Genomic DNA, 12,500 nt, shown 5'->3' with positions numbered 1-12,500 from the left:
ATACATACAAGACACACAAATATATATATATATATATATATATATACATATATATATATACATATATATATATATATATATATATATATATATATATATATATATATATATATATACACAAACAGTATATATTTTCAAGGTTGATCACTGATATCCCCTTATTTTTACTAAATTAAGTCTTAATTGGGACATTTCAACTTAATTAACTTCATTGCAAACTCATTTGCATGAATATGTCCGCATATAATGGGCACACCATTCAAATACACAAGTAACGGTCATAAAAATAATGCTAATTGACAATTCCCTATAAACAACAGCAAAAATAAAACTATCATTACAACTAAATTGGATGAAAATCGACCGAGGCTAATTATTAACAGATATATGTCAGATATTGGGAAGCAACATTAATACCAAAGATTTTTATTCTTCTATAAAATGATGACTGATGTGGGAGAGTTTTTAAGTTTAATCAATTAATTTCTAAATATTTATTGATTTCAATTGGCTGAATATAAAAAAATAGTCTATATGATTTCAGCTTAATATTAACCATCCAAATTGACAAGTTTATTTTTTCCCAGAAACCGACTATACGAATTTATAGAGTACCTGGTTACTACTTGAAGGTAGTACGCCCAAAATCTGATTGAGGAAGCAAGGCGAAAGTATGATAGAGGACACCATCACACCCAGAAACTTGTTAATCACAAAAATTATATAAAATCTTTTATACATAAAAATACTGAGTATATGTTTAGGTGTCTTTTAAGAATCTCGCTTAAGTATATAAATAAATTGATACATCCGCAAATAAAATGTACAAAATCTATCAAAGGAATTAGTTTTCAAAATATTTTAATTATCGTAAAGGTAAACATTTTATTAAGTTTCTTATAAAATCACTCGTTTGATTATAAACAGGTATCTACATATCTATCTATATATGTGTGTGTAAAGATAAATTATACGAGGCTATTAGTTTTCTTTTTACCTAAACTAAAATCAGAAATCGACATCCAACCATTTAACGATAAATTTCCCAAGCAGGAAAAAAAAAAAAAATAAACTACAATTTCATAAAATGTAGTAGCGTCTTCTCCCGAAAACGAGGAATAAAGAAAGAAAGAAAAAAAAAACTTACCTGAAATTTGGGCCAAGTTCTCGATGCCCGAGACTGGCTGAGGATTACGTCCGGTGACCGGGTACAGTATAGGAACCACCCTGACGCCTTTCCTCTTGATTACAGCCTCCAGTTGCCTAAGGTCATACTGGACGATAGGTTGGGAAGATCCGGCAGTTACCAGGAGGATGACCCCTCCGACGGCGCTGTCTCCGTCCTTTTCCAGCATCTGACAGAGGCGAGAACATATGATGCAGCTTAGACCATGCTTTAAAGGGATGATGCCCGTTTATCTAAACTATTATTGATTTATAGAGATCGGTAATTTTCTAGATGTGAAACGATGGCTAAAGCATGCTTTTAATTACTGGTCTGCTCTAATTTCAATCATGAAGCTTAAACTATTACGCTTTTATAAAAGCGCTGTCGCAAATCCAAGTTCGTAGGATCTTGAAAAAATATTAATCCTACAACCTTCGCAAATTCAAGTTCGTAGGATCTTGAAAAAATATTAATCCTTTAACCTTCGCAAATTCAAGTTCGTAGGATCTTGAAAAAATATTAATCCTTTAACCTTCGCAAATTCAAGTTCGTAGGATCTTGAAAAAATATTAATCCTACAACCTAATGCTTGTAACACTAATTAATAAACATAAAACCAATTAAAAGCACTGGAGTGAGCATTTAAAGCCTTTTGACTGAAAGCTAGAATAAGAGCAATCACAAAATAGAAACGGGTAATGTCAGATTGAGAATCTTTGTGAGGGCTTAATGAGGGCAATTAAATGGTTGAAAAATTAAAAGGCTCTGGGAGTTCATGAGACTACAAATGAGATGCTTTAGCATGCTGCTGCTGCTGAGGCGAGGAAATTGTTATCAAAGTTATGAACTTTGCGTCTGAAAGTGAGGAAGGTTCCAGAGGAATATGTGCGAAGAATACTTGGTCCTATTAAGAAAAAAAAAAATCACATTACTTAACATAATAGGGGACATAAAAGATCGGATTCCGAAAAATAATATTTGATAAAACAAATTTCGATAGGGGAAAGACAGTGCAGGTTTATTTGTGAAGAAAGTTTTGCGGATTTTTTTTTTTTTACTAAGGAAACGATTTCAGAGCTTGTAAGGAAAAGGGAAAAAGGGTATATTTTTTTAACATAGACAAAGAAATAATGGTTTATTGCAGTTACTGGATTCTGCAATTCAAGGGAAGGGGATAACAGAAAGGTACTGGTTTCAGGCAAAAAATGAAGTGACACGAGACATCAGGGAAAGAACATTAAAGGAAGGTGGTCGTGATTGAAGTCTGGAGTGTCTGATGTTTGCAGTTGACAGAGGTAGTTGGTGAAAGAAAATAAAATGAAGTGACTGGGGAAAGAATTTGAAAACGTTTGTCAGAAGAGATAGTTGACAGCGAAGGTGCAACAGAGGAGGGTTATAAAAGTAAATACAAATAAAAGGGTGAGGTATTTAAAGTCTATGAGAATTGTAGAGGAAATAAAGTAGTCGATTTGTAGAGGTATTTAGAAGTAAATATGGTTGGATGGGAAAAGAGACAGGAGACATAATATGCGATACAAAGGATTTTCGAAATTAGATGAATGTTCATCAAATCTGAGATTGTTGAGCCCCCGCTCCTTTACAGAACTCAATTATAAATCACAAATACAAAAATAAAACTAATGATATGAACTAATTGTGCATTATGTGAAGACTAAGAATGTTTAAAACTGCACAATAAAAACGCAACCACAGAATCCGAATATTTTAGAACGGTTATGCCATGTGGTGACTGAACAAAAAAAAATGTATCATTCACTAGTTGGAAGAGCAGCAGGACAATAAATGTATAAAAGGGGCGTCCTGCTCGCATGAAGATTACATTTTACAAAGGAGGTTCAACCCTATTTAAAACAAATACAATGAAGTGGCAGTCTCTTCTATCACACTTTTTCTCTGAAGCCGTTTATCCCTTGACTACGATGAAGCAACATTTATTGTTGATGAAACAATTACATATGTATTCGCAAAAACACATAAGAGCAAAGAAAATCTCTATAATGGCAAGCTTTGGAATTTCTTGTGTCCTTGATTTCTATCAAGATATTTATAACCTTCCACATTAAAAGAGGAAGCTTATAACCTCACTCTGGACGACTAACCATAAAATTCGCTATTCCATCGGCTTTTAAAGAATTAAGTCTCTCACCTTAACAGCTTCTTCTAAACCACAGATGATGCATTTCTGGCTTTCGGGGACCCTAGAGGGGTTCCTGGGCAAGGATGAGGTAGCCAGGCGCTGACGTGCGTCAAGAGATGCTGGGGTAGCCTTCAGGGGCAACTTGACCTTGGCGACGTGATCGAAAAGAACGACACCAACGGCACTTCCGACGGGGACGTCGTAAACCAGCAGCTTGCGTACGGCTTTGCGGAGAAATTCCCAACGTTTCTGGAGAAAGAAGATTAAAGAGATTATCTTTAATGGGAAAGAAGGTTTATACAAGAGAATTTTATTAAAAAAAGCAGCAATAGCATTGATAATACTCATCCTCATCATCTTCATAATAATAACAATAATAATAATAATAATAATAATAATAATAATAATAATAATAATAATAATAATAATAATAATAATAATAACAATAAAAAAGAAACAATAACAATTTATCTTAGCAATTTACTCTTCAATACAACATTTTAGAAATGACAGAAACAGAGTCGCACTAATACCAGTATCACCCTATATAATATATAGTTCCAAAATATAAAACACAGCTGAGGAAATATCCACATATTGACATAAAACGACCTTTCAAGCAATCTTTAAAAGTGATTCCACCATTAGAGTCAATCCCAAAGCTCATTCATAGTCATAAAGGCATGTGGGGGGGGGGGGGGGGTAAGTAGAGGGGAATACGGGATCCTTCCAAGCAGGTAAACAAGGCAATGTATCATTCACGAGGTATCATTATGGCAATTTCCATTTGAAGGACACACTCAAGAACGTCTCGTCCATCACCGTCATGCAGGGTTTAAAACGACGGGAGATGGGGGCGTTACACGGGAGTTGGTGGGTTACACAGGATGGGGGGGGGGGTTACATGGGAGATGAGGAGGTTACAAGAGAGATGAGGAGGGTTACAAGAGAGATGGGGGGGGGGGTTACACAGGAGATGAGGAGGGTTACAAGAGAGATGGGGGGGGGGAGGTTACACAGGAGATGGGGGTTACAGGGGAGATGGGGGGTTACACAGGTGAGGGGGGGTTACACGGGAGAAAGGGGGTTACACGGGAGATGAGGGGGTTACACGGGAGATAGGGAAGTTACACAGGAGATATGGGGGTTACATGGGAGATGGGGGGTTACACAGGTGATGGGGGGTTACACGGGAGAAAGGGGGTTACACGGGAGATGAGGGGGTTACACGGGAGATAGGGGGGTTACACAGGAGATAGGGAGTTACAATGGAGATGGGGGTTACACGGGAGATAGGGGGGTTACACGGGAGATGGGGGTTACATGGGAGATGGGGGTTACATGGGAGATGGGAGGTTGCACGGGAGATAGGGGGGTTAGACGGGAGATGGGGGTTACACGGGAGATGGGGGTTACATGGGAGATGGGAGGTTACACGGGAGATAGGGGGGTTAGAGGGATGTTAGGGGGGTTACACGGAAGATGGGGGGTTATATGAGATATGGGGGTTACACAGGAGATAGGGGGGTTACACGGGAGATAGGGGGGGTTACACGGGAGATGGGGGTTTCACGGGAGATGGGAGGTTACACGGGAGATGGTGGGTTACACGGGAGATGGGGGTTAATACGGGAGATGGAGCGGTTTTATGGGAAATGGGGGTTACACGGGAGATGGGTGGGTTACATGGGAAAAGGGGGAGTACATGGGAAATGGGAGAGTAAACGGGAGGTGGAAGGTTACACGGGAGATCGGGGGTCACACGGGAAATTGAGGAGTCACACAGAAGATGGGGGGGGGTTACACGGGAGATGGGTTACAAGTGAGATATGGGGTTACACGGGAGATGGAGGGGTTAAAGGGAGATGGGGGGTTACATAGGAGATAGGGAGGTTGCAGGGGAGATAGGGGGATTACACGGGAGATGGGGGGTTACAAGGGAGATGGGGGGTTACACGGGATATGTGGGGTTATACGGGATATGGGAGTTACACGGAAGATTGAGGGGTTACACGGGAGATAGGGGGGTTACACGGGAGATGGGAGATGACACGGGAGATGGTGGGTTACACGGGAGGGAGATGGGGGATTACATGGGAGATGGTGGGTTACATGGCAGACGGGGGTGGGGGTTACACAGGAGATGGGGGGTTATACGGAATATAGGTGTTACATCGGAGATAGGGGGGGTTACACGGGAGATGGGGGGTTACACGGGAGATGGGAGGTTACACGGGAGATGGAGGGAGGGTTACACGAGAGATGGGGATCACACAGGAGTGAGGGGGTTACATGGGAAATCGGGGAGTCACACCGAAGATGGGGGGTTACACGGGAGATGAAGCGGTAACATGGGAGATGGGGGATTACAAATGAGATATGGGGTTACACGGGAGGTAGGGGGGTTACACTGGAGATAGGGGGTTACACGGGAGATAGGGGGGTTACACGGGAGAAGGGGGGTTACACGGGAGACAGGGGGGTTACACGGGAGAAGGGGGGTCACACGGGAGACAGGGGGGTTACACGGGAGATGGGGGGGTTTACAAGGGAGATGGGAATGTTAAAAAGTGCTCAATAACCAGATGAAGGTGGAAGACGTCTCTGATATGGAGAGTTTTCAGTGTTGCTGAGGATAATGAGAATTCTGGACGGTAATGCAGGTTTTTTTTTGCCATGAAATGCTTTGAGGTGATAATGAGATTTGCGAGTAATGAGTATTTAGAGTTACATCGATTTTTCAGAGACATTACGATTTTCGGAGATAATGAAGTCTTCACGTGTTAATAGTACAAGGTAAAACGTAATGAGTCTGTTAGTAGTTAATAGTGATACAGTATTATACCTTTAGAAAAATAATGAACATATAATGTGACAAAGGGAAATCAGAATGATAAAGAGAATTTTAGACATAATTCGGAATTTTGGGAATAAATCTCTTTCAAGAGCGATGAGAAACTTCCCACGATAATGATTTTCACACAATAATGAGTATTTTAGATGACAATGGAATTTTTAGGCGGATATTTAGGTGGTTATTATATGTTTAGAGGATAATGTAATCATAAGATTTATGTTTATTTTGTGATTTTCAAGCGTTAATGGGAATTCTAATTATGAGATATTAATTACAAATGACAGAGTTGTTACAGAGAACTTATCACATTCCGGAAATGATCTTAAATTTCGAATCTCTATTCCTAAATGCTGCGCAGCACATGTAATTATTATTATTATTATTACTCTGAGGAAGTACATCCTGTAACCAAACAGTTTCTGTAGGGAGAGGTGGGCGGGGCTAAATACGCGAACTATCCGCGCAGTAAATGCGTGACAGGATGCGTTTCTTCAGAGCAAGGTGTGCCAAACATTCTTGTGTCCAACTGTACAGTAGATGGAAGAGCAACGAGTACGAATACCTGTACTTTAAATTCCGGTGGTTGTGAGTCTGAAATACAGTGCTTGAACTTTTCAAGTATTCTGATCCATTCTCTAATAAATGAGATCTGGAGACAGGCAACAGATGCATCTCAAGATTTTAATTTGACCATCTCTTCTCTTAGAAAAGTGAAGTTAAGACGAAATAAAAACTTAAAGAAGTGTAACACATCAAATACGTAGTAGTTTTATAAATTTCAAACGATTTTGCTTAAAAAGGACATGAGATAGAAAGCTGGGTAAAAAGGGTGGGGCGAGTTCAGAGGGCTTTAAGGGACCCTTAACAGCGTGAGTTTTTACACTATAAAGTCACAGCTGATTCTAGAATTGTTCTTTACATAAGAAGTCGATCCAGATTGTGGATTGGGTTGCCTGTGTTAGGGTCTGGGAGGCCATTCAGTGACCAGGAGCAATTGAGAGACAGCCTTGTAGTTGTATTCTAAAGTTAAAAGAAAGAGGTAGAAAAGTAAGACAGAAGAAAGGAAGCGGGAACGGAGGGGAGTAAAAGGATAAAAAAGAGTAATGCCAAGAGCCGAAGGAACGATCCAAATACCCTCAATTAATGCCTACAGTTCGCGTCTTGAGGTGCACTGACGGCACTAACACTCTAAAGAGAACTTGAATGGAGAACATAAATAGGGCACTGGATATGTGTTCTGACTATGATAGCGTCAAGACCGCGTGTGATTGTTTTGGAATGTGTTGAACAAGAAAATCTTATATAGACAGCATGAAAAAAAAAAAAAAAAAAAAAAAAAAAAAAAAAAAAAAAAAAAAAAAAAAAAAACTGTGGAAATCAGCATTTCAATCTTCTTATTTTTGTTCTTGATTGGAACAGACTATATTAATTAGCAAATTATTGGACCTAGATAATGTAATATATTTTTACTGAATATGATAAGATTGCAAATAGAAGAGAAGTGTAGCTTAATTCGTGGTGAATTCATAATGATACCGTGTAACTACGCTTTAAACATTTTTGTGCTGATAGTCCTATAAATATCAAAATAGCATAATTATTCTAAGGTAATTTTTACACGGCAATTGAACAAAATGATAAAACATGCTTAATTATCCATACCTCCAATTATCTCTTTTACATCGAAATATAAATAAATTACGAAGTTTACGGAAAAATAGATTCGCATTTATAAAAGAGCTATTAAACCTACATTGCTTTCCAAAAATATCTAATCCAATTTGACCACGATAAAATTGATGCTACATTATTTAAATAATAGCGCTTCCATAAATTTATTTCATAAAAATTAAGAAAAGTGAAAACAAAAATCAAAATAACTAGCCTATTATAACATGGTACTGCACCTACATTGTTTTAAGGAATTGGAAATGATTCCCTATGTCTGTTCAACTGTTTTGGAGTAAGATATAGAAAATACCAAATGAAGATATAGACTGAATGCTAAAAAGTATGTAAACAGCAAATGTATAAGCCGATTCCTTAAAACTATATTCAGGAGATAATTTCTTATAGAAAAAAATATGAAGGCAGTGGACAGGAAGGTGTCCTAGAGACTGACCATATATACCTATGATCAGCGTCCACCCCACTCTGCATTAAGCTAGGACCAGGGAGAGCCAGACAATGGCTTCTGAACACTCAGCAAGGTAAACCCATAGGCTTCCTCAAACCCCGCATCCACAGGTCATAAAGATGGCGTACTGCACACACAATTAAAAACTACCGAACAAGAGCGAGTCTCGAATTTCAGTCCAACATATTGCCATGCAGGTAAGTTTCCTCCAAGGGAAGGGAGGACGACAGACGTACTGTGCTGCTTACAGTGCTGAAGAGAATCATCTTGTTATTCTAAGAGGCACAAAGACTCGGAGACTGAAATCACTGAATTCCACAGTCTTCCACCCCACCTCTCTCTCTCTCTCTCTCTCTCTCTCTCTCTCTCTCTCTCTCTCTCTCTCTCTCTCTCTCTCTCTCCCTTCATAAGCTGTTACTCAATAAAATCATCTTTTTTCATTACTTTATCTATTTCAACCTCCTCTGCTACATAGTATTGTTTGGTGCTACCCACCCACCTACCTCTCTCTCTCTCTCTCTCTCTCTCTCTCTCTCTCTCTCTCTCTCTCTCTCTCTCTCTCTCTCTCTCTCTATGTAATCTGATAAAATTATTATGGATGAATGCATGAAATTTGTGACATATGACCCAGGACAGGGCCCGGGGAAGCCATTCTCCTCAGTTGCACTGAAAAAGTAATAGTTAAGATGGAAAAAAGAATGCAGTAACAGAGATAAGATAAAGGGCTAAAAAATGGGTACATATTGGAGCTGAAATGATGCAGCAAAGAACTTTTAGTAATGCTTACCGTGCACCACATGAGGTGTACTGGCTGCACTAACTCCATACGTAGGTGTAATATTGTCGAAAGGGTATTTGCATAACATCAAATGGAGACTAACAAATGTTTGTTTACTATATGACTTTTTATAGTTTATATATCAAATATCTGTTTTGATGTTGTTACTGTTTTTAAAATATTTTATTCTAATTGTTCATTATTTCTCATATCGTTTATTCATTTCCTTGTTTCCTTTCCACATTGGGCTGTTTTTTCGGTTGGAGCCCTTGGTCTTAAATTATCTTGCATTTCCATATAGGGTTGTAGCTTAGTTCGTTAGTAGTAGTAGTAGTAGAAACAGTAGTAGTAGTAGTAGTAATAATAATAATAATGATGATGATGATGATGATAATGATAATAAGGTTCAGTATTAGGTAAATGATGTGTATAATTTCATTCAGGACGGAACTCCACAGGATGTACCATTAGAGTTGCCTGAATTTCGTAAGCTACTAACAGCATCGTAGGGGAAATTTCTTCTGGATACCTCCTCTTAGACTAGAAAAATAATTAATGATTCAAATCTTTAAATTCCAAAGCATGTGGAAAACGGGAAAATCCTGGGATGCCGGACGTCAATATGATCAAAGTTAAAAATGTACTTTGAAGATAAAATAACTAAATGTAAAAGCGCAACCACATGATACAGTTAATTATAATCTGATCTCATTCAGTATATATCCGATAGTTTTTCAAATATTACTTCCCAGTTCTCATCACCATCATCTCTCTCTCTCTCTCTCTCTCTCTCTCTCTCTCTCTCTCTCTCTCTCTCTCTCTCTCTCTCTCTATCTCTCTCTCTCTCTCCTGCCATTGAATTTTTCGCCTAACCTCTGTTTTCCCACGGGACTACTAATCTCCTTCATTTAAGGGGGTGAGGGGTGTCCATTCTGATTTAGGCAAGAATATTTTTCCTCTCCCATTCATCGTTTGTCTTCTTCAAGACTTTCTTGGTGAAATAAAGTTATCAATCAAAACGAAATTCTGTATACATAGAGGTCGATCGTTTTTCAATGATAAAGATAAAAATAATAATTGAAAAAAAATGTAAATGAAAAATATAACAAATCTCTGACTAAAATAAAGCAGAAAGTAAAATTATAAAAAGAATATCATCAACAAAACTGATGTAACAATTTAATCATATAAAAATACCAACGATAAACAATATTGAGCTAGAAAAATCATCAACATAAAAGTCAGCAACCGACAATAGATGGATGAATGTTCTAAATTAAAACCTTCCACATTCAAATTGTAGTTAAAACGAGGAAGAGATGATATGAATAAAGGAGGAAGAGGGGCAAGATGGTTGGATTAGATGCAGGGATGGACCGAAGACGCCGTTTTGAAGGTGGGTTAGGATTGGCTCCTTCAAGAACTTCCGGTGCTCTTTAATTATGTAAAATATCTTCGTATCTTTATCTTCTTGTCTTTTTTTTCAAGATCTTGGCAACATTCCAGAGAATTAATTGCATTGAAATACATTCGTATTTCAACCCTTCCAAGGAAATGCAAGAACCGTTTAGCAAGGGGAGAGAGAGAGAGAGAGAGAGAGAGAGAGAGAGAGAGAGAGAGAGAGAGAGAGCATAATGGCTCACCTTCTGAAGGCGTTATCAGCCAAACTAGGATCGTGGCTAACTGGTACAACAATTGGCTTACGATAACTATGTCACGGACTGCTTCCGGTTAATGGCTCTCTGTTCACTTAACTGTAAATGAGTACCATCTCCTGATGTGGTAAAGAAAAATACTATGTGGCTAATATCATTCTTCCTAAATATATTTTTGGCAAACCAAAATGTTGTAACCCTTGTGGTGCTATCCTCTCCAAAGTGGATTATATTGTATGATGAAACAAACAGACACGCACCCATATATATATATATATATATATATATATATATATATATATATATATATATTATATATATATATATATATATATATATATATATATATATATATATATATATATATATCGTGCTTAATATTCAAAATTGCCTATATATATATATATATATATATATATATATATATATATATATATATATATATATATATATATATCGTGCTTAATATTCAAAATTGCCTATTTCCTGATTTAAGGAGTCGGTGCATACATTGAATACATCAAATTAATGTTCTATGTGGTATATGTGATTTAAAGATAGCTAATGATAAGAGACGGATAACAAAGTGCAAGAATTAAATTATATCATTCAAAAGGAAAGAAAAGTCAAGTAAAAATTTGGATAATTAGTGTGACACAAGGTGAAAAGGAATAGTCTTAATCTCCTGAAAACACAAGATTATGTACAAGACCAGGGTAAATAGCAAAGTGTAAGAGGGGATGGGGTTCACTGTGTTACTCATACGCCTTGTGCTAGGGTACGAAGAGACTAATCTTGGTACAAACCAATGATAAATAGCACAATGTAAGGAGAGTTCAACGTGCTACTGGTGCGCATCATGCTGGTGGCAGGGAGAGACTATAGTCCATTTCTTTTAGCAAGTTACATTTGTACCAACTCGCAACGGTGCCTTTTAGCTCGGAAAAGTTTCCTGGTGGCTGATTGCTTAGAATTATCTTGTCCAACCAATCAGCGACCAGGAAACTTTTCCGAGCTAAAAGGGCACCGCTGCGACTCGGTGCAAATATGACTCGCTAAAAGAAATGGACTATAGTCTTGTGGGAATTTTACTGTACAGGGGGTTCATCCAGGAATCAAAGGAATGTGTTGATGACCACTGCGCTGCCTTTTATTCTTTACAGCCCCACATCTGTTACGGGAGAAGTTTTAATACCGAAAAAATATATATACTGCGTAAAGATAATAAAACTCTGTGTGTGCATGTGTGCGTTATTGTGTGAGGAAAAGTTGTGATTAAAAAACGAGACGAGACAAAGCTATGTGAACTAGCCTTAGGGCATACGAGGCCGTGCGTCCCTAATATAGTCATTACGGTATATACTTTCTGTAAATATTTTTTCGTCATAATTTTTCAGCTTGAAGAATAAAAAGAACGCATCTTTATTTATATTTAAACAAAAAACAAACAAACAAACACACACATGTATACATACATACATACATACATACATACATATATATATATATATATATATATATATATATATATATATATATATATATATATATATATATATAAACACAACGCAAAAGCGGGTTGATAATAAAATTATTATTCAGATTAAAGCTCTTTCATCATTGCAAAAATAAACGTATATTCTGCAAATATTTTTGCGTCATCATTATAAATTTTTCAGCTTGAAGAATGAAAAGGAAATTTACTTTTATATGTAAACACACACATATAAATATATTATATTTATAC

General features: G+C 37.3%; 1 protein-coding gene across 1 annotated transcript in view; it reads right to left on the bottom strand.

The window, feature by feature from the left end:
- The window catches only part of LOC137632257 (calcium-activated chloride channel regulator 1-like), a 181,897-nt gene that overhangs the window by 152,425 nt on the left and 16,972 nt on the right, over positions 1-12,500 (bottom strand). Inside the window, exons 3-4 of the mRNA XM_068364146.1 lie at positions 3,336-3,575; positions 1,148-1,355 (exon numbers count right to left, since the gene is read on the bottom strand). Of these exons, the coding sequence (XP_068220247.1) occupies positions 1,148-1,355; positions 3,336-3,575 (448 nt within the window). The remainder of the gene's footprint in view (positions 1-1,147; positions 1,356-3,335; positions 3,576-12,500) is intronic.

The sequence above is a fragment of the Palaemon carinicauda genome, chromosome 41, assembly GCF_036898095.1.
Source record: "Palaemon carinicauda isolate YSFRI2023 chromosome 41, ASM3689809v2, whole genome shotgun sequence".
NCBI lineage: Eukaryota > Metazoa > Arthropoda > Malacostraca > Decapoda > Palaemonidae > Palaemon > Palaemon carinicauda.
The sequence above is the reverse complement of the archived record's forward strand: the minus strand, read 5'-3'. Positions and strand labels throughout refer to the sequence as shown.